The sequence below is a fragment of the Callospermophilus lateralis genome, chromosome 4 (genome assembly GCF_048772815.1).
Source record: "Callospermophilus lateralis isolate mCalLat2 chromosome 4, mCalLat2.hap1, whole genome shotgun sequence".
Lineage (NCBI taxonomy): Eukaryota > Metazoa > Chordata > Mammalia > Rodentia > Sciuridae > Callospermophilus > Callospermophilus lateralis.
This window is the reverse complement of record NC_135308.1, coordinates 7,073,097-7,095,667: the sequence shown is the minus strand read 5'-3', so window position 1 is coordinate 7,095,667 and position 22,571 is coordinate 7,073,097. Positions and strand designations below refer to the sequence as shown.

The window sequence follows — 22,571 nt, the reverse complement described above, 5'->3', positions numbered from 1 at the left end:
TTTATCTTTATTTAAACTTTTAAGGTATTAGATTTAAGGAAGACAGCCCAGAAATGTCCAAACAGCTCCAGCATAATATCGTTATTATCATCATGATTATTTTACTTGAGTCTCCATTTGTGGGGAAACTGGATACAAATCCATCTTGCAGGCTGAATATTGTACTATTAACCCAGCCATCGGTGAGGACCAGAAGGTGGAGAGAGGGCAATGGTGGGGGGAGCTTGGTACGGGGCAAGACCAATGGCGAACTTGGAGAGAAAAGCGGCATTGGTAGCACCATTGGCCTTTCTAAACACCTACAGCACCAACAGTGTCGAGAAGTCAGCAGCCATCACAAGGCCCACCGTCAGCCAGAGATCTCACCAATAGAGGCTGCAGTCCACTCAGGAAGTACGTCCACAACAAAAGCACCACCACCACCAACAGGAAGCCAGACACTATAGGAGGCCTGCTGGGCTGAAGGTGAGAGCCCAGGAGAACAGGCCATCGACCAGAGAGAGCCGGCCAGGGGGCGACCCCCACCTGCTGCTGCCTTGCTGAGCTCGGCATGCACATGCTCACGTGAGCCTCTGGAGCCAGGACCTCCCGGCTGAGTCTCCTCAGCAACCTGCTGCTTGAACACGGGAGAACCGACCACTCCCCGAGAAAGTCCTCCCATCGCTAGATGGAATGACCCTCACCTGCTTGCACTGACCTTCAGGACGACTCTCCTCCCCACGGCAACCCTTCCAACGTTGGAATTCAGGTCGCCCAGGTCTTCCCAGACCAAACATCCCATCTCCTCCAACAAGCCATCATTTCTGGCCTCCTTTCTTCCTAGATCCTGTTCTCTACTGAAGCTACTGTCCCCTGACATACATTCTGAGGTGTGACAGTGGCACTTGGAGGCTGGGCTGGCCATTGGTTTTGTAGTGTGACTACAGAGCCTTGACCACCGCAGTCTGACCTTGCAAAAGCTTCTCTGGCAGCCAAGGATGCCTTAGAAATTTCCTGCTGCTGCAGAAACCATGATGCCTGCTGCAGAGCTCCTGAGGCTCCTTGAAGTACACGGGCCGCAAGGGCCAGAGGGTTTGGGCAGGCGGGGCCATAGGCAGGTGTGTGGCAGAGCCACCTGCTTTAATTGGAGCATAGCCGCTTTGATTGATTGACAAGTGGGACTCGACATAAGCGTGAAGCAAGAGCACCACTAATTACAGCGTCTGCAATCACCAGTGACCCCTGACATTCCACTCTGCCTTAGTCCTGTGCTCTCTCTAGGCCTGAGCTCCTGCATCCCACAGCACACCCGGGCTCAAGCCAGCGCCAGAGGGAAGGGGCCACCCTGCCTGGCTGGGAGACCTAGGGCTCTTGGCTCTGCTGGGGGCCTGACTGGCTCCTACTGCCCCAGGGCACTCTGGAGACCCAGGTCTGCACTGCTCATTTAACAGTGTCTTGGGGAGGCCCAGAGCCCGCACACGGTAGGTAGTGGGGAAACCTCTGTGCTGTGTAGGCGACGTCAACATTGCCCAGGGCTCTGTGCCCTGAGAACCCAGAGCTGGGACTCCCAGCGCCCTCGGAGGTGCCAGGCCCTCCCAGAGCTCCCAAGAGGTGACCCAGCAGGGGTGGGGGCGGGGCCTAGCGGTTCCGGGGCGTGGCCTGGGCGGGGCGTGGCCAGGGTGGGCACTCACAGGGCAGCGTCTCGGCGCTGTTCTTCTGGATCATTATGCAGAGCTGTAGCACCAGTTGGGGGGCGCTCTCCAGGAAGGTCTCCAGGAGGCGCAGCATGTTGACATCTGCATATTCGTACATCATAGCCCAGTAGAAGCGTCGCTGGTGTTCCTTCTGCCGCTGGCTCTGAATCCCCAGGTACATGGTGCGGATATACCTGCAGGGAGACACAGGACAGAACACAGAGGCGTGGGTGGGGTGGGCGCTGCAGAAGGACCCGGGCCATCCCTGCCTGTGCCGGCCGCACCGCCCCACACATGGGCGCAGAAGGTGCCGGAGACTTGGATGGGGTTCTGAGGTTCTCTCAGTCCAAGGACATGGTGCTCGGGGCAGGTCACAGAAAAATCTGCCATCTGGAGCCCTAGCGAGTCCTTCCCGTCCTGGCCTCTGTGAGCTCATCTGGAAAATGGGAGAGTGGGACCAGATGATCTTCCAGGGCCTACCACTTAAGCATCTCAGTGAGCCCAGAACGCAGGTGACTTCCTCGGGTTCAGTATCATAGGGGAAGCATTCCAATAGAGTTGACACTCTGCTGCACTCTAGAGAGGGTGGGAATTAGCCTTTGTGACATTCCACTAAGTGCCACTCACTGATTGGCCATACCAAAAAACCTAGGAGGTGAGTTGATATGGCAGATAGGAAAGTTGGAGCCCTGGAAGTTCATGCTTCCATAGCTGGAGGGCTAGTAAGAATGGCAAGTTACCCATCACAGCCCACATGTCCCCCTACACCAGGGAGCCCGCAAAGGAGCCTTCATCCCTGATCAGTCACAGATCCACTGACCCCTCCGTCAGGATGACACCCAGGCTCCATAGGAGGAGCAAAGGGCAAAGGAAGCAGGTCCAGGTGGAGTGCTTGGGGGTCAGCCCTGCGTGCTGTGGGACCTTGAACCAGTATTCCAACTCTACCCCTAACTCACCTTCTTTAACGAGGGAGCCTCATAGAGTGTGTGCCCCATTGGAGATGAGCATGGTGGGTACCCACCTTGGGCAAGCCTCACTTTTACCTGAACTTTCTGGAACTGTGTCTGCAAGCCCCAGTCAGGCAAGAGGACAATTTAAGATCCCATCAAAACCCACTAGTGGCCTCTGAGGCAGGGCCAGAGTCAGGGGTGTAGGTGAGGCCTGTCCAAAAGCATCAGGAAGTTCAGCTTTGTGGGCCCAGTTAGGGTTAAGCAAGGAACTAGTGCCTAGCCAGTGGGAGAGAACCTGGCATCCCCGGGGAGATGGCCACATGTTCCATGAATGTTCTGCCCACATTCCGGAGCCTCCCAGAGGGCCGTGCCGCTATCAGACCTGGAGCACATGGCCGGCACCTGTGGAGGCCCAGCTGTCCTCAGTATTTCCAAGTGCCCACTTGGGGCTACAAGATGACCCTCCCTGTCCCCACCATCACCACCGGCCTTGTCTGCATTGTCACTGGTCTGCACCACCCTCTCCCGCCCATAACCTCCCATCTTCCCGCAGCAGCCAAAGTACTCCTTGAAGAGCCCACGTATGGCCCTCGCTCCTGTTCTGCTGACCCTCCACAGCTCCCCATGGTGCTTGGAGTGATCCAGAGCTGTCCTCGTGGCCCAGCACACTGCCACCTCTCCAGCCTCACCTCTGTCCTTTCTCTAGGCCTCCCTCAAGGATACTCCAGGACATGTGCCCACTGACTCAGAGGTGTGACCCCCCCAAAAATGTGCTGGCCAAAACTAAAAAAGAAACAAAGTACTGGCCACTGTGAGCCCCCCGCCCCCCAAACGTCTGGGACAGTGCCGTGGCATTCTCTCTGGACTCCGAGGCCTTTGGGGGAGATTCTGGTGGCTATCTTGGAGAGACCCACCCGGGGACCCAGGATCCACACCTCATTTCTCTGGTTACACCCCTGGAGTGAGTGGATGCTGTTCTACTGAACAGTAAAGCAAGGTGCACTGTGGTGCCCTCCATTAGGAGGGACATGGGGAAGGTCCAGGCACACAGGGGTGCTGGCCTGTGGAGTCCCAGCATGCCTCTTGGGGCAGGTCTGCTCGGTGCCACTTAACAAGTGGGAAACTAAGGCTGGAGGGGAAGCCAACACAGAATTCTCGTTCTGTTCCAGGTGTTGTCACCTGCTGGCTGTGGCACTTCCCATGAGTGGACCCTCTGTCTGGGCCCCTGCCTGTGAATTCATACCATCAGGGAGACAGGGGGAGGCCCAGGAAGGAGAGGGAGTCTGTGACACTTGATCTGTAAAGCTGCAGGGTCACCAGGGGGTGGCTGGAGGGGTCAGAGACACACACAGAGAAAGAGAAACAGGTGAGAAAGACAGAGGAGGAGAGGAAATTGAAGGAGGAAGGAGAGAGGACAGGGATGAAGGTTTGGGGCCTGAGGCCAGGCCTGCTGGGGAGATGCTGGGGACAGTGGGGGCTGGTAGGCCCCTCTAGGGAGCTATCATCGTCATCAGTTTTGGAGGGGATGGAGAGCCAACAAGAAGGGCAGAGTGGCCAGATGTGGTGGCAGCTTGGGAAGGCAGGGCAGCAGGGGACAAGGATTCATCTCTGGCTAGGGACTGAGATGGGGCCTCAAACCCAGAGGCTCCGCAGCCACGTGCAGAACGGTCAAGTGTCCGATGGAGCCCTGGTGCTCCATTGGTGTCACCAATCAGAACTGGTCCCTGATCCAAAATTCAGCTGTACCCATGTGCCGTGGCCATAGACTCACACCAGGAGCCTGACCACAAGTGCACACTACCTTGGGGTACACTCTGACAGCGCACTCTCTCTCCTACCTTTGCAAGTGGCCCAGCTGCTGAAGGAATGATCGTGTGGCAGAATCAAGCCCATCCACCTGGGCCCCCGATAACGCCAGCACTCCCTGGATCTGTCCTTACCAGAGAGTGGCTCTCCCTCCATCCTCAACCTCCCCCTGGCCACACGCCCTGCTGGCCCACAAGGTGGGGGAAAGGAACACAGTGAACAGAATGTGCTGGTTGGCCTGGAAGACCTACCAGGAGAAGCCGGGCTCTCCCCCGAGAGAGCACCCAGGTGTGGGAGAAGCCAGCACCCTGAGCTGGTTACAAACAGATGCCAGGCACAGAGGACGCCACAATCACACCGGAATCAAGTTTGGCAGTGCCACCCCCTGCAGTGCAGCAACCTGCCCCCAGGGGAGCACCAAGTTGGAGTCAGCTCAGGAACCCTCAGGGCAGGTGCCTGCACCCCCTCCCCTGCACTCTGCTCTTCCACCCTTCAGTCCTTGGTCCCCAGCAGACAACAGGGAGTGCTGGACACTCTCTGGAACTAGGTCTGATCACTAAGGCATTGCCACCTCCACTTTGCAGGTGGGGCCCCCCATGCCAGAGAGTATCAGCCCCTGTCTCAGTCACTTGAGGACCATGGGGAAGAGCCAAGGTCTCCGACTCCCTGGCCTTGCTGGTCCCTGCAGAGCACACGTGAAGCTCCCGCCCTCGTCTCCTGGCAGCTGCCATCCTCAAAGGGGCTGGGATTCCTCCTCCTCTGAACTTCCCCAAGCCCAGCTTCCCTCGTGGTCTAAAGAGCTTCCAGGAAACAAGCAGCCTGGAGGCTGGGGACACTGCACCTCTCCTCTGAGCCCCGGTGCCTGTCCTCTCTGCTCCCTCCGTCCCATTTCCCACCAGTAAACTCAGTGCTAGTCTGGGAGTCCTGAGGCTGCCCTCCTGCTGCCTCTTGCTGGGCCTTCAACTCCTGTGCAGACAGATTTGGCCTGTGGCCACACGGTGGCGCCAGACACTAAGCATCGCAGAAAGGATGCTCCACACCAGTGACCTCATACCTAAAGACCCGCGTCTCCTCTGCGACAGAGCAGGGTGCAGGGGCCATGGGTGAGGCTACAGCCCAGATGTGCTGGGTCCCCAGGGGAAAGCCCAGAGCCCGCAGGAGGAACACTGGCTGCCACACCTCCAAACTCCCTGTGGTCCCCTTCCCTGGCATGTTCCAGAATGCGCACCTCCCCCAGGTAGGAAGCTCAGGAGAGAGAACACCCAGCTTCTTCCTGCATTTGCCCCCACCTCTTATGTGCCCTCCTATCACACCACCTCTCCCCCAGAAGCACTGGATCATGAAGTGCTGGTGGAAATGCAGATGGGTCATGGGCTGGACTGGGCTGTGGCCTGCAGGATTGTGTGACCTTGAGCAAGTCACTTCCTGAGGTTGGGGCAAGTTGGAGGCTCTCTAAGCTTCGCCAACATCTCACAGCTTCCTCCTTCAAGTGATGGCTTCCCAGAGCCCAAAATACAGTCCACACCTTCACAAATAATAACACCTGGTGTTTGCACACCACTCCTGAGCTGAGCACTATTCTGAGCGTTTTGCATAAATGAGTTGATGTGAATGAATTAATGGCGCAGACCCGATTCCCGCAACGCTCCATGAGAGGGTACAACGCTCACCTCATCTCAGTGAAATGAAGCACTGAGGCGAGACGTGTTCCTCAATTTACCAGCCATGAGAGTGGCCAACCAGTGCTTCATGCCCAGCGATCTGGCTTCAAGGCCAGTGGCCCTGCCTCCAGCCCACACACCCCTCAGGTTGACCGTTTGGCTCTTGCCTTCTGAACTTTGTCCAACCAACAACCCTCATGACACAGGAGCAGAGTTTGCCCCAAACACGGGGCTCCCTTCCTGTTCTGCCACATGCTGTCATCTTGGGGGAATATCAACAAGCCCTAATTTTCCTCGTCTGTGAAACACCTCGTCCAGACCAGGGCTCAGGACATGTTGGACAACTGGACACATGCCGTCTGGAGCCCTCAGAGGTCCACATGCCTGTGGGGGACAGGTGGGACAGAGGTCGCTGTGCAGGTGGCAGCACGTCCTGCTCTCTGCTCTCCTCTTGTCTCCTCCTCCGCCCACTCTGCCCATTTCCTCCCCTAACTTTATAAGCTGTGGAACTGTTTGAAGCTCCTTAATCCTGCCTCGAGGGGTACTCTCTCATTCCCCAAGCACATTTTCATTTTTACATCAGCACTTATCTTTTTTCTGATGGCTCATCTAAGGCTCAGAGAGCTGAGTGATGTCCTGAAGGTCACACAGCCAGTCCTGGTTCAGGCAAATCAGAGGCCTTTCCTAGACTGTGTTGCTCCACTGGGAGTTAGCTAGGGTCTGCCGCAGACTGACCAGGATGGAAGATAAGTGATTTCTACCAGGCTCAGGAGGCTAAAGAGTTTCACCTATCTGTACCCACAGTCCCTGGCTGCTCAGCGTGGCATATTGAAACCTCTGATTATGGAAAACAACAAACTCTCAAAGTCCCCCAAACAGGGCTGAGTCCAGGTTTTGCTGGACCTGAAGCTTACAGAACCACTTGAAGAAAAATAGTACTCTCTACCAAGACCTTAAAGTGCAACCAGCACTACTCTACGCACTCTTTCCTAGGAAACAAAAAGGGAAATTTTATGAGCACAGCATTACTCAGATATGAAAGACAGACAAACCTGGTACCAAAAACAAACAAACAAACAAAAAAACTAGAAACAATACCAAAACAAAGATGTATAAATCTTCAATAAAATATTAGCAAATCAAATCCAATAAGACATAGAAAATATGACAGAGCAGAGCCAATGGAATTAATCTCAGAAATGAAACGCTGGCTCAATGTTCAAAAAAATCAATCAATGTCGTCTATGATATGAATAATAAAAACCACAGATCACACCAATTGATGCAGAAAAAAAAAAAGCAGTTGAAAAACTCTCATCAAACTACATATTGCAGGAAATTTCCTTAGCCGGATGTAGATATGGGACATTTACAAAAACCCACAGATAATATACTGAATAATAAAAGAGTGAATGCTTTTGTATTAAGGTCAGGAACAAGGCTATGATATCGACTTTCACCACTCCTATTCACCATCATACTGGAAGACCAAGCCAGTGCAAAAAGTCAAGAAAAAGAAATATAGACAGAAAGTATAGACAGAATGCAAAGGAAAAAGTAGAACTGTCCCTATTTGTAAATGACACGATTGCCTAGATTGAAAATCCTCAGGCACCTACAAAAAACACATAGAATTTATTAGTGAATTTATCAGCATCATATAATGTAAGTTCAGCAAATAAAAATCAATTGTATTTTTATAAACTATGATTGCACAATTGAAAATTTAAATTTTAAAAATGTACTATTTAAATTTGCTCCCAAAGATGAAATTCTTAGATATGAATCTAATAAAACATGCAATAAATTTATGCTAAAGCTACAAAATGCTAATAAAGAAAACCTAAATGGTAGAGACATACCATGTTCATGGATAGGAAGATACACTATTAAGATGACAGTTGTTCTGAAATTGATCTATAGATTCAAGTAATTCCAATAAAAATTCCAGCAGAATGTTTGCAGATACATGCAAGCAGATGCTTAAATTTATATGGAAAAGCAAAGGAACTAGGATCGACAAAACAATTTTGAAAAAGAAGAATACATTTGAAGGACTCACTGTATCTGACTTTAAGACTCACTATAAAGCTGCAGTGATTCAGATGGTGCAGTATTGGCAAAGAGAGAGAAACAGTGGGACACAGCAGAGTCCAGAAACAGACCCACACAAATATGGCCAATTGATTCTTTTACAAAGGTGCAAAGACAATTCAATGAAGAAAGGCTTCCCAATGGTGTGGTAAGAATTAGTCATCCATGTGCAACAGTTAACTTAAAATACAGCCTAGACTACGATGTAAAACTGTGGGACTTCAAGGAGAAAATCTTGGTGACCTCGCATGAGGTGAAGAGTTTTTATATATGGCAGCAAAAGCATGACCCTAAAAGAAAAATAGATGAACTAAACCATCAAAATAAAAACCTTCTGCTCTGTGAATGACATTGCTAAGAGAATGAAAAGACAAGATGTAAACTGGGAGAAGACATTTACAAATCACATATGACACAGAACTTGTACCCAGAATACATAGAGAACTCTCAAAATCCATCTGCAAGAAACAATCAACCCAAATTTTAGAAATGGGCCAAGGATGAGAATAGACATTTCACCAAAGAAGATGTTGGTAAGTAGGCACAGAGGGAAAAAAACTCAACATTGTAAAATAGCAAAACACATTAAAATCACAATTTAAAAAAGCACAATAAGGTAGTCCTTCATACCCCATTGATCTAAAATATTTTTAAACTGACAATGTCCAGCGCTGGAGAGAATACAGGAATGATCATATATTACAGGTGGGAATGCATATGGTACAGCCTCTCTGTAAAATAAATAGTTCTTATAGCCTCTTATAAAGATACTCTTATATGATGCAGCAACCAATTTCTGGGTTGAATAGAAATTATCTAGAAACATAAATTATCTAGAAACAATAACTTATGTCTACACAAAAATGTGTACACAAATGTTTTCGCAATTCCATTCATAATTGCCAACTATTCCTCAACAGGGAATGGATAAACCAACTGTGGCACATCCATACTGTTGGCTACAACTCGGGAATAACAATGTACAGAGCAGCAATGCACGTGACAACCTGCATGTGTCACAAGGCGTCACGCGGAAGGAGAAGGCTGTGTGAACAGTTAGGTACTGAGCAACTTCACCTACCTGACATCTGGAGAGGTGGAGAGAGAGAATTAGTAGCTGCAGGGGTTGGAGTTGGGGGGTGCTTTACTTAAAAAGGGGTGTTCTATGGCGAGGAAACCATTAGTGAGACAATTATGGTGGTGGTTGTGTGCTTCTATAGGTGCATTGAAACTCAAAGACCTTTCCAGACACACAGAAAAGTCAAGGTTACTTTACATAAATATTCTTTTTAAAAATTTTACCCCAAAAAACTAATTTAAAATATTTTAAAGATTATGAGAATGCAGGGGTGCACATAAGGTGCTGGAGAGGCTGCGGCAGGAGGATGGCTCAAGCCGAGTAGTTTGAGGCCAGCCTAGACAACATGGTGAGACCCTGCCTCAATCTGAAAAGAAAAGGAATATAGAAGGACAAGCGCAGAATCAAGTACAGGGCCCCAAAGCTCAAATTTCAGTAGGGCCACGAGTCCACCTGTCTTTGACTACCTTCAGAACCTGTTTCTCCCACCTTACCTCAGGACCTGTTTCTGCAGACTTCTTTTTCTTTTTGATACATTTTCTTTCTTTCTTTATCTATCTATCTATCTATTTATTTTCATGCGGTGCTGGGGATCGAACCCAGGGCCTCACATGTGCTAGGCGAGTGCTCTACCGCTAAGCCACAACCCCAGCCCCCTCTGCACACCTCTTGCAGGAACAAGCCCTCAGACCCCAGATGGAAAGGCTCAAAAGAAACCTCCTTCCAGAACCAGTTGGTGCCAAGGATTCAGCACCCTGCACCCAGGGAACAGCACCCAGCCAGACAGGCAAGAAGGCAGGGCAAAGAGCCCACAAGAAGGGTGGTTTCCCATCCCCCGGCCCTTCCTGCTTCTCCCCTTCCTGACCAAAGTCTCCTGGGGCCTGGCCCTGGGGACTGCACCCTGAGGACATGGCTCCCTGGGGTCAGTGGGGAATGACTCTGGGGTACTGGCTCATCCCAGGAGGAAGGAAGGGAAGAGTGGCAAGGAGGGAGGAAGCTCAGGGGAGAGGGGCTTCAGGTAGCAGGAACTAGAAGGCCAGGCTGGACTCTGATGGAAGCTACTGACCGACCCAGGCCCACCTTCCTGCATCCAGGGTGTGCCTGCCAGTCTCCAGAGCCCAGGGCCAGCCAGGGGGTCATGCAACCCCAAGAAGCCATTAGAAATCTGTGGGATAACTGAGCAGAGACCATGGCAGGCCCTGAATTCCACCTGTGTGCGGGGTCCCAAGTCGCAGTGCAGGTCTTTCTGACCTGCCTTTACGCAACCCTCCATCACCTACCTCACCACCCCCCACCACAGCCCCAGCCCCACCTCCAGATGCTCCAGAAGTCCCCGTCTGCAGAACTGGCCTGGTGGGTTGGTGCAGGGGCAGGAAGAGGAGATGGTGTACACCCAGGGCCATGCAGTCACCACCGAGGCCAGCAGTCACCAGGTAGGAGCACACAGCACATACCCACTCTGCACATGGGGCAACTGAGGGTTGGAAACCAGCAGAGGCCACCCTACTGGTGTTTGGGACCCATGAGCTCAGTCACTGACAAGGATCTGTGTGAGCCCAGTTAGGATCTCACTCTCCCGGGGCCAGGTCCTAGCCTGGCTGTGCCCAGACTCCACAGTGGCCAACACACAGGAAGACCCTAAAGGGCATCTGCCCTGACCTTGGTGGCAGGGCCGGCTGGCCTCAGCTCCAGCCTCCTGACCTCAGAGGTCAGCCTGCAGGGCCACGCAGCTGCATTTCTCCATGAGCTGCGGGCCTTCCTGCAAGGGGTGGGGGGCCTCCCCGACTTGGCCGACAGCCTGAGACCACCCCAGCCAGCAGAGCCTTCTTGGCATCCCCCGCAAGCCCAGGGTTTAGCAAGGAGGCCACCGAGGCCCAAGGCCACAGCATCCTGCAGACCCCGACGGCCCACCCCAGGCTGCTCCGCCGTCCACAGCCAGGCCCAGGGGCTGAGCTCCGACCTCTTCATGGCTCTTCCCAGAAGGACAGGGAAAGCTGACCCCAGGCAGGACAGGGTTTTCTCTGAAGCTGAGAGCAGCTGTCCACCTGCAGCCTCCTTGCTATTTCAAAAATGCCTTCTACTTTTGTCACATTTGAATTAGAGTAGCCACGCCTCCAGGTCCACCCAGACATGTCAGCCCTCATCCTCTGTCACACCCACACTCCTGCACCCGACCACTGCCAGCCACCCGCACTCCACACCCAGACACCCTGTGCGCACCGCACACTCTGCACACAAGGACTGCCTACACCCACCCATGTGTTCACACCCTGCACTGCTGTGCCCTACACACACACACACACACACACTCACGCTACAAATACGTGTCTTGGATCTCCATCTGCACAGATACCTGCAAACGCCGTCACAGCCGTGGCCCTGCATCCAGAGCCAACCTGGAGTGCTGAGGGGAGAGAGGTTTGTCTGTCCTCCCCTGTCCCGCCAGGATCCCCTGCTTCTGGCCATTTGTTGTCACCATTATGTTCACAGGGAGGGCAGGCAGACAGAGAGAAGAAAGCCAAGCCCCTGTCAATCCACCAGAACCCTTGGTGGCTGTGGACCCCTCAGAGAGAAGAGCAGGGGCCACCTAATTACCACATGGGAAGTGAGGGTCCAGGGGGCCCAGATGTGATGACAGATTGTCCTTGCTATTGAGCCACAAAAGCCCCTCCTGAGGGTTTACCCAGAACTCCACCTGCTAAGTCCTGCCCCGGCCCCGGCCCTCCTCACGGGGTCCCACCTCTGCTCTCCTGTGCCAGGCTGGGTTGGGGACCCTGACTTGCCGTAGCAGCAGAGGTGCTGTAGGAATGACCCTCAGCTGCCTCCCACCAGGGTGGCGGAGCTGCCTGCCTGTGTTCTGCCCAGTGGGACCACCCAGGGTGGGAAGGGCAGGCGGCCATGTGCGGGAGGCAATAGGTCCAGGAGGTTTCCAGGCCCCCGGCTACGTGGCTTGGGTAGGGTCCTCCCCGTCTGTACTCTTCCCACTACCATCTTACAGGTGTGAAAACTGAGGCAAGCCTAGTTCTAGTCACCGAGTGGCCCCTGGGGCCTCTGTGACCTCACCTCTCTCCCATACCCGCTGTCCTCTGGCCATGCTGGCAGCTCCTCCATCCCCGACCTTGCGGGGTGCGCCCTCACTGTGTCGTGGTCTCTGCCTGGAGACCCTTCCTGAACAGGCGGAGCCCCCTCCACAGGCCTTACCTGCCACCCAGGTCTGTCACCCTTGGGATGGATCAGACTCAGTGTAACAGTGGTCCCCGTTGACTGGCTCCTTCCTCAGCCCAGCAGGTGACGTGCTCTACCCACACTCCCTCGCATAACCCACCCACCTCGGAATGGCTTCCACGCAGAAACTGAAGCAAGTCACTGCCCAGGGCAGCAGCCACCAGGATGCACACCCAGGCCAACTGACCCCGAGATGACGCCCCTGATCTAGAACATGATCATCTCCTGTTTATTCTCTCTCTCTCTCTCCCTGCCTCATTGATTACTTTCAACAACCCTAAAACTAGATCACCTGTTAGACCACGTGCCTGTTTCCCACCTGGAGGCCTCTCCCTCTGAGATCAGGGCTCTCTTTACCCTCTCTCCGTACCTCTACCCAGTGCCAAAGCCACTTAAAAATCAGATGCCTCCCCCACTAGACTTGGCTCCCAGGTGGCTGTCCCACTGGTAGATGTGCAGCTGAGGTGTGCTACCGTGACCTGGACCAGCTCTGGTGGAAAGCAGGTTTCCTTTGGCCACGAGCTGTCTGCAACCCCAGCTTCAAATGCAGGCCACACAGGTCCCCAGAGGTAGGCAGCCGGCTGAGGCAGGAGCTGAGTCAAAGCAGGAAGGATTTGCGTGGAACGGGAGAGGGCGCCTAAGAACCCACTAGGGGGAGACAGATTTTCTGCCCATCCCAGACAGTTTGAAAAAATAGAAGCCAATCTCCTGGGGCTGCTACATACTCCAGCTCACAGAGGGCAGGGCCAGAGCTGGAGGCCTTCCAAGGGCCCTCTTGGCTCTGCAGCCTAACACACTGAACGGCAGAGCCAGCACTCATGCACCAGCCCCTCCTTCCAGCTCCCTCAAAACCACCCCAAATGCAAAGTCTGGGTGGCTCAAGGGACCCACCAAGCCCACACAGCCAGGAACAGTGCACCAATGCAGCCCCGACTAAGGGTTCCAAGCTCTCTGCCAGTATGAGAATGGATTCTAGAATCTTCCATAGCGTGGCTGGCACTGGAGAACTCTTTACATGACCCCAAATGTGCACAGCTTCAGCCAGGAGGGAAGGTGGAGGGGACCGGCTGCCGCGCAGCCCCTGGGAGCAGCACAGCCATCGGAGCTATTTTTAGCCCTTCTCTCCTGAGTCCTGACATCAGCTGAACAACGGTGGCAGCTCAGGGCACGCATATGATAGAGCAGGCTTCAAATGGCATTTCTTCCAGGGGCCCGGAGAAGGGGCAGGGGAAGGTGCCTTGCAGCTTCAGGCAATGATTCCAACAGGCAGCGCCACATGATCTTTCTGAATGTCAGTCTCCACCGTGAGGTGGCCTGCGCCCTGGCCTGGGCAGACTTCCCTAACAGCCAGGGCTCAGGAGAGCATTCCCCGAACACAGCCCACCCGCCTCCTTCCCCACTCATTTCCCGCCTGCTCTGCAGTCTCACACTCACAGTAGGACCCACTACTGTCCCCTTCTCCAAGACGCTGCAAAAATACTTGATGAGAAACACCCAAATGCCTCTGCAGACTCATGTTTTGAGAAACGTCTTTGGACAAAGACCAGGTTTGGGGTTTTCGGCTTATCTTTGTGTGTCTGGTATGAGGCACTCTCCTGGCACCTAATAGGCACTGGATGTATGAACAAGTGAATACACAAGTTGGGCAGCCTGTTAGTGAAATCCTTAAGCTCTGGAAAGTTCAGACATTCACACCCCAAGTTCCCAGAGCTGGGATAAGGAAGCTCCCACTTTCCCAGGTTCTGCCACACCTCTGCACCCCCAAGTCTCTGAGGTGGCCCAGAGCAGCTCGTGGGGTGCTTTCCTCTTCCTCCCGGCCCCCTCTTGCCCTTGCCCTCCGCTCACTGACTTCTGGCCCAGCCCTCTGTCCTAGCAGAACAGCGGCTGCACTGATTTCCTGTCCAGCCAGATGTGCTCTGCCACCCACAGGATGCGCCCACTGAGAGTGCTTCTGTGCCTGGAGCTGTGACCCTGCCATGGCACTGTGGGGAGGGAGGCTCCACCTTTACCTAAACCAGGGCTGAAGCCCCTGCTGTGCTCCCCTGCTGCACCCTGCTGCGAGGTCCCGGCAGCCATCCAGCTGCTCCCACGGATGGGGAGCCGGGCTCTGTGAGCTGTTCAGAGCACCCCACATCTTCAAGAGGGGCTCACTGGGCCAAAGTCAAGTGCCCTGAACATTGCCAGGGACATCAACTATGTAACTAACATCAAAACATGAGCACCTGGTAGAGCCACCCAATACAGGGGCCCCAAGGAACTGTGGGCACCAGAAGGAGGATGTGATTTTACCTTTGTTCTGGCCCCGGGTGCAGGTGTCCTCTCCCATCCCATGACACATCAGTCATTTATGAACTCGTCCGAGACACTGAAGGTGCTTCTCAGGGTGGCTTATTCTCCCTGTGGACGAGGCTGCCTTCAATTTGCCTTAAGTGTGCCCCTTTCAGACACTCCTCAGCACTCCACTGCAGTGACCAGCTCCCTCCCGATCAGATTCAGGCATCCAACAGACATGACTGAGCGCCTACTGCATGCCACACACTGTGAGAGGCTCAGGGCACCCAGACAAAATCCCTGCCCTCATCCTCTTCAGACCAGAGAAGGCAGGACCCATGTGGAGCTGAGCACGGAGTGGAAGATGGGGAGCCTCCCGCGTCCACGGCCAGGCACGAGGAGTGTTTGTAACAGGGGAATCAAGTGGAGTGTTGAAGGAGGAGCGCGTTTCCCCAGCAGCGACAGGGAGACGGGGTTCCAAGCAGATGGCCACAGAACGGGAAGGAGCCTGACAGATGTGGGTGGGCAGGGAGAGGGAGAAGGGAGGCTGCACAGGAAGGGCCTGTGGAAGGGCCCGTCCAGGAGGACAGGGAGGCGAGGGCCGGATGTCCACACTAGAAATCCCAGCCTGCTGTGGCAGAAGGCAGCTGAAGCCAGGAGACACGGGCCCAGGGACTGCAAGTGAGGAGACTGGGCCAAGGGGTGGTGCTGGGGAAGAAATAAGCCCCAGGCCCCAGGGAGAGGGAGGAAAGGACGGCAGGGCCCAGGGTGGTGCTCTTGTCCCAGTGGGCAGGGCTGCCCCCAACGAGATGGACCCAGGAGGAAGGGGCAGTACTGAGAGGAGAGTGGGGATGAGTTCCCAGGAACGGCAGGGAGGCCCTTGTGGGTTTGTATACAGCGTAGGATGGGCATGGGGACTGGAGAGGCTGGGGGGAGTCAGGAGGCATGGCGGGGCCACCAGGGAGACTGCATGGAGTGGGAGGAGGAAGGACCGGCCTGAAGACAGCAGCTTCAGAAAGGGAGGGACGGAGGGGCCTCGGATGATCCTGGTGAGAGAGGACAGGAAGCTCTGCCCAACAAGACTCAAAGAAGAAGAAGAAGACAGACAGACAGACAGACAGACAGACAGCTCGGAGCGGCCACCTGGGGCCTCACAGGTTCTCGCCCAAGCCCAGCCCTCCAAACCCGCCAGTTCTGGTCCCTGGGTTCCATATTGCAGATTCCACTGATCAAGTATCAATCCTACATTTTAAGTCACATTTGTGCTGAACACATACAGACTCTTTTTCTTGTCATTGTTCCCTAAACAACACAGTTGACAGCTATTTACATAGCGACCAGGTGTGTTAGGAACTGTGAGTCACTTGGAGATGACTTAAAGTACAGGAGGAGGTGCTCAGGTTCTGCACAAAGAACCCCCATTTTACAGACAGGATCTGAGCATCCGGGGATCTGGGCACCTGGAACCCACCCCAGGGCACTGAGGGTCAGTGGTGCTGGTGAATACCACCTTCACTCACCTAAGGGTCTGAGTTTTTCCTGTATCTCCTCGCGGCCCTCAGTTTTGAGGCTGAGAAATCCTGTCTGCTCATCCCGTCCACTGCCAGGGTGGTGGGCGCTCCCTTGGCTCAGGAGAGTCCCTGCCCTCCCTCTGGGGTGGGGAGAGCCTGCAGGAGCCCCAGAGCAGAGGGCAGGACTTCCCAGGGACCCTTCCAGGTCACAGTGGCTGCCACGCCTGGGTGTGGGTGGGTAATACCCCTCAAAGCCAAGTCTGGGATGTCAGGGGGATTAGCAGAGGAGGTGACTGCAGCATGAGAAGTCAGCTTGGGATATTACAGTGGCTGCCATTTGAATGCCAAGTACCACCAACATCTCATTCCTCACAATCACCCCTTGAGGAAAGCCATCTTTCCCATTATGGATGGGGAAACTAAGTTCAGAGAGGCTTGGAAACTTGCCCAAAGTTGCACATCAAGAGAATCAGAGCGTTGGGATTTGGACCCAGGGCAGTCACACTGAGGCCTGTTACCTTCTTCTGCTGCATCCTGCAGCCTCCATGTCCCTCAGTTACGTCTGCCTCCGTAGAAGATGTGGTCACTGCTTCAACACTGTGTGTTTAGGATTTAGCCCTGGAAACCCTCCCCAAGTGGGAAATGGGCTCAGGGATCCACGTGGCTACCCAGGGAGCGGTTGGAACCTGGCCTCAGACTTTCCTGCCACGTTTGGCTACCTCTGTCTTGGCTGTATGGCCCTGGGGAAGGTCTTCGTCCTTTGTCTCCCTCTCAGTGATATGAGCAGAGAGCTCAGGTGAGCTCTCAGGCCCTGGTCTGCCTCCCAGCCACCCCGCAGGACTCAGCAGACCCTCCAACAGCACCCACTCGCCACCCCACCCCGTAGGCTGCCTTCCTGCCTGCGAGGGGCCGGATGCCACCCAGGAGGGGGCTCGGCTGGACCCAGGCCTCCTCCCTCAACACCCCACCCCTTCTGGGTGGCCAGACACTGTCATGTGGTTGGTCCTGGAGTCTCAGTGGGAGACAGGAGGGACGAAGGAACAGAGGGTGGCACTTCCCCCAGGTTGCACAGCGGAGCCAGGGTGGCCGGTGACATTCCATATCCCAGAGCCGACATCATCAGGTGCTCACCCTGCCCTGGTCCCACCCTGGCAGCCTGGTCTCCCTGGACAACTCCCCAAAGTGTCCAGGGGACAGGCGGCCGGGGCTGCAGTCTCCACTGAGCACGCCTCGCACTGCCCTCCTCCGGCATCTCCACTGCTGCTGGGCTCTGGAATGCAGTCCAAGCACCGCCCTGGGAACCTGGAAACCGAGTCCCGGGGACTATGGGGCTGGTTCTAGGGCCTGGATAAATCACACCCCAAACTCAACCCCAGCCTCTGTGCGCCACCAAAGAGCCGAGTGGTGAAGAGGGCAAGAGGGTGGAGCGCAGGAAGCTGCATCCAAGCTGCACCGCGGTTGGAGCCAAAGTGACGGGGTGTGGCTTCTCAGCAAGGTGGGCGATAACGGGGCTTCATTAAATTTTAATATCAGACATGCAGAGTGGCTTAGGGACTTGGAAATTTGGGTACAATGAACAAAAAAGAAAGAATACAATGGAGCCAATGTGGCAGGGGGGCAGTGCGGGCTCACCACAGGCAGAGGGAGGGGGGATCACAGTCTTTTTTATTTTTATTTTTAAAAATATTTTTAGGTGTAGTTGGACACAATACATCTATTTATTTATTTATTTATATTTGGTGCTGAGGCTCGAGCCCGGCACCTCGCACGTGCCAGGCGAGTGCTCTACTGCTAAGCCCCAGTCCCAGCCCAAGGGATCACAGCCTTGGTTCAGAGAAACCCGAGATGAAATGCTGCCTAAATAGCTGATCAATGCTGCACTTTGCACTGGTGCTTGAGAAGTGCGCTCTGTAGCTCAACTGGCCAGGGAGAGCTGGGGTGGAGCCGTTTGGGGGCGAGTGCACCCCCACAGTGACTGCAGGACCCAAAACACACAGCCGCAATTTCCAGGCAGGTGCTTATTGAGGGATGTAGGCTGGGCTTGATGGAACAGGAGTGGAACAGATGTGGAGTAGACCACCCAGTGGGACTAGGGTTGGGAAGGGTGAGGGGAGCCCACCAGCTTCTATTGCATCAGGCAGCTCACCTGACCAGCTGCAGGGGGCAGGAGTCTGAGCTGGAAGGGGTGAAGACCCTCAGGAACTACACCTGGGAAGGCTGTGCTGCTGGGCAGCTGTGGTGGAGGATTGGCACCCATATTTGTATTTCTCAGGAGGCTCCTGAGAACCAGGAGTATACTTGACATGTGGATGATACACTTGACGTGCAGAAGAGATCAGCTATATCTCTCCCTGGGGCAGGTCAATCCAGTCTCTCCAAAGCAGTCCCCCCAGCAAAGGCCCTGAGATCTGCTTAGACCTCAGCAGAGCGCGCAGAAGCAGCGCCCTGGGAGTGCACTGGACTGGTCTGAAAGGACAAAATACCAACTGATGGTGCCACCTACCCCATCCTACCTCATGGGTGAGAAGGGACACCGTCTTATATCAGATTGCTTGAATCTTAAGGCACTCCAACTGGCAGCTCAGAGAGCAACACAGGAGCAGTGTTCCTATACGTAACTATCAGATACATACTATCAGTACGTTACTCAAGAAAAATGGGGAAAACGGACTATTGGACATCGGCAGTGATCACCCATTCCAGTCAAATATTAGAGCACCTCAGTGGAGAAGTCTCCTTTATTGCTCACTAAGATTTTGGATTTTTAAAAACGTTTTTATTTATTTTTAATTTTTAAATTTTTATTATTTTTTTTAATTCTTTCCATGTTTGCGCATGCACGCACATGCATGTGAGAGGGTGTGTATGCATGTGAATTCTGGCTGTGCTGATTGGTTCAGGAACATACATACATACACTGTATTGTTTCTTTTTCTCTTCTTTTTAGCATTTTGAAGTGAATTATTTTTTCCTAGAATTGTCTTTTGAGGGTTCAGGGTTTTTTGATTATATATTATGATTTGTTTTTTTATTATTTCCCTTTGTTTATTTCTCTGGTTTCTCTTGTTTATCTCGTATCTTCTCCTGCTAATGGCTAAATTTTACTGTTCTCCTTCCCTCTTTCTCAATACCTTGCTTCTTCTATTTTTTCCTCTCCTTCTGTATAACCACCACTTGCCACATCTCTTCTCATTCTCTGTTCACTTTTTGAAATTATAAAGCCTTTTCTAACTTCCTAACATATTTCCATTTCCCCTAAATACGTGTATTTTTACCATTCTCAGAACTAATTGGCCTATATAACTCCTGCTCCCACCATTGATGCTAATTCAATCATTACTGCTGTGGATGATATACTTGACACTGTTTGCTGTAAAGCCAGATCTAGTTCATAATTATTGTTCTCACTGTTTATAAATGCTGAACCCACCATTCCTCCTAATTGGTGAAAATATACTTTAACACTGTGTGTGGTCTGTTGTTTGCAATGGTTGTTACCATTGTTTATTTCACCCCTCATTCTGTAAAGTTCTAGAAATCTATAGGGACACTAAAAGTTCACAGGGAAGAGACTCTGCTGCTGAACCAAACATGTCCCCACATTATTCCAACTCAAAGAAGTAAAAAGACAAAATCCCAAACCAACTACAATGACCCAAGGAGGAATTATCAGAGGGGGAACTCAAGTCCCACCCTTTGGCATCTGCACTTGTATCAACAACAGAGAGAAGCCCCAGAACAAATAAGTATGTAACATGTTCAAATGAACATATTAAAAGCGGGGGGGGGATGCACAAACCCAAGGCCTAAGAAAACAGGCAAACAAATATGCCCCCAAGAGCCACAATCACCCAACAAAGTATCCCACTAAAATCAGGGTGGACAAAGGCCTAGAGAAAGATTATAAAAAATTATTATTAATTTGTTCAATGAACTAAAAGAAGATCTAAAGAAGAAATAAAGAGAGCAATTAGAGGAGATGAAAGACCACTTTAATATAGAAATAGAGAAAAGAAACGAAGTAGAACTCCTAGAAATGAAAGACACAATCAATCAAATTAAAAACTCAATTGAAGGCATCACTAACAGATTAGATTGTGTAGCAAATATAACCTCAGCCCTTGAAGACAGAACTTCAGACCTCGAAGATAGGCTATATGATTTTGAGTACACAGACGGCAATAAAGGGAAAAAATATATAGAACATGATCAGAACATACAAGAACTCTGGGACAAATGTAAAAGACCAAACCTGAGAATCACTGAGATAAAAGAGAACATGGAGATACAAACTCAAGGCATAAAAAACATTTTCAATGATATACTGACAGAAAATGTTTTTAAAATCAGAAATAAGATAGATATCCAAATACAGGATGCTTAGAGGATGCCAATAGACCTATTCAAATGAGAAGCACACAAGGCGTATCATAATCAAAATGCCTGACATAGAAACTCAGGAAAGAATATTAAAAGCAACAAGAGAAAAATACCAGGTCACATCTAGAGGCAAACCAATAAGCCTCACTTCTGATTTCTCAGCTCAGACCCTAAAATCAATGAAGTTCTAGAGTGAGATATTCCAAGCTCCAAAGGCAAACAATTGCCAGCCAAGGTTACTATACCTAGCCAAGTTCAGTATTGAGTTAGAGGAGAAAATAAAAACTTTCAGTGACAAGAATAAGCTAAAGGAATTCATGAGCACCAAACCAGCACTGCAAAGAATATTCAAAGATAAACAGAACATAGAGGAACTAAAAAATAATTTCCAAAGTTCCCAAATAGAGAGGAAGTCCAATAGAAGAATAATCCATTAAATGAGAATCAAAATAGGATAAAATATAGCAAAAAAAAAAAATAGCAGGAATCCACAAACACATATCCATACTAACATTTAATTTTACTGGTCTCTAATCCCCAATTAAAAGATACAGATTAGCAGGATGGATCTTAACAAGATCCACAAAATGCTGTTTATCAGAAACTTATCTTATAGGCAAAGACATCCACAAGCTAAAGGTATAAGTATGGCAAAAACTACTCCATGCAAATGGTCCAAGAAAACAAGCAGGATCGCTATCTCATCTGTGGCAAAGAAGACTTCAAGCAAAAATTAATCAAAAGAGACAAAGAAGGGCACTACATCCTAGTAAAGGGAACACTCCCACAAGAATATATCATAATAGTAAGCATTAATTCCCCAACTATCAATATACCCAATTACAAGGAAAAAATACCACATGACTTTAAGTCCTACATACATCCCAATACAATAGTACTGGGTGGTTTCAATGTGCTCCTATCATCAACAGACAGGTCATCCAAACATAAGATCCACAAAGATATCTCCAACCTACACAACACTGTAAATCTAGTGGACACCGACAGAATATTTCACCCCAAAACAACTGAATTTACCTTCTTCTTAGCTGTGCATGGAACCTTTTCCAAAATAAATCACATTTTAGGCCTCAAAGCAAATATTAGCAAATATTTAAAAAATGATATAATCCCATCTTATCAGATCATAATGGAACGAAGGTAGAAATCAACAGCAAGAAAAACAATAGAAACCACATAAACACATGGAAACTGACAAAGAAGAAATGAGAATGGAATCCAAGAAATTCTTAGAAACAAATGGAAACAGAGATATAACATCAAATTTCTTGGACAATATAAAAGCAGTTCTAAGAGGAAAATTTATCACACTAAGTGTCTACATTAAAAAATTAGAGAGATCCTAAATAAATAAGCCTATGCTCCACCTCAAGGACTTAGAAAAAGAAGAACAAAGTAATCCCCAAACCAGCAGAAGACAGGAAATAATTAAGATGAGAGGCAAAATCAACGAAATTGAGAATAAGAAAATAATACACAGGGTCAGTGCAGTAAAGAGTTGGTTTTTTGAAAAGACAAATAAGATTACAAGCCATTGGCAAAACTAACCTTTGATAAAATCCAACACCCATTGATGTTGAAAATTCTAGAGAGGCTAGGGATCCAAAAAACTAACTTCAATATCGTAAAGGCCAATTATGACAAACCCAAAGCCAACATCTCACTAAATGAAGAAAAACTAAAAGCATTTTCTCTAGAATCAGGAATAGACAAGGCTGTTCACTCTCACCACTCCTATTGCATATAGTCTTGAAAATATTAGCCAGAGCAATCAAGCAAGAAAAAGAAATCAAAGTTATACAAATTGGAAAAGAAGTTAAACTGTTTGGCAATGATATGATCCTATATGTAGAAGACAATCCCCCCCCCCAAAAAAAAACCCTCCACCAGAAGACTTCTAC

General features: G+C 51.1%; 1 protein-coding gene across 1 annotated transcript in view; it reads right to left on the bottom strand.

The window, feature by feature from the left end:
• Positions 1–22,571, bottom strand: part of Xkr6 (XK related 6) — a 245,607-nt gene that overhangs the window by 18,030 nt on the left and 205,006 nt on the right. The window contains exon 2 of the mRNA XM_076852257.2: positions 1,671–1,867. Coding sequence (XP_076708372.1) covers positions 1,671–1,867 — 197 coding nt within the window. The remainder of the gene's footprint in view (positions 1–1,670; positions 1,868–22,571) is intronic.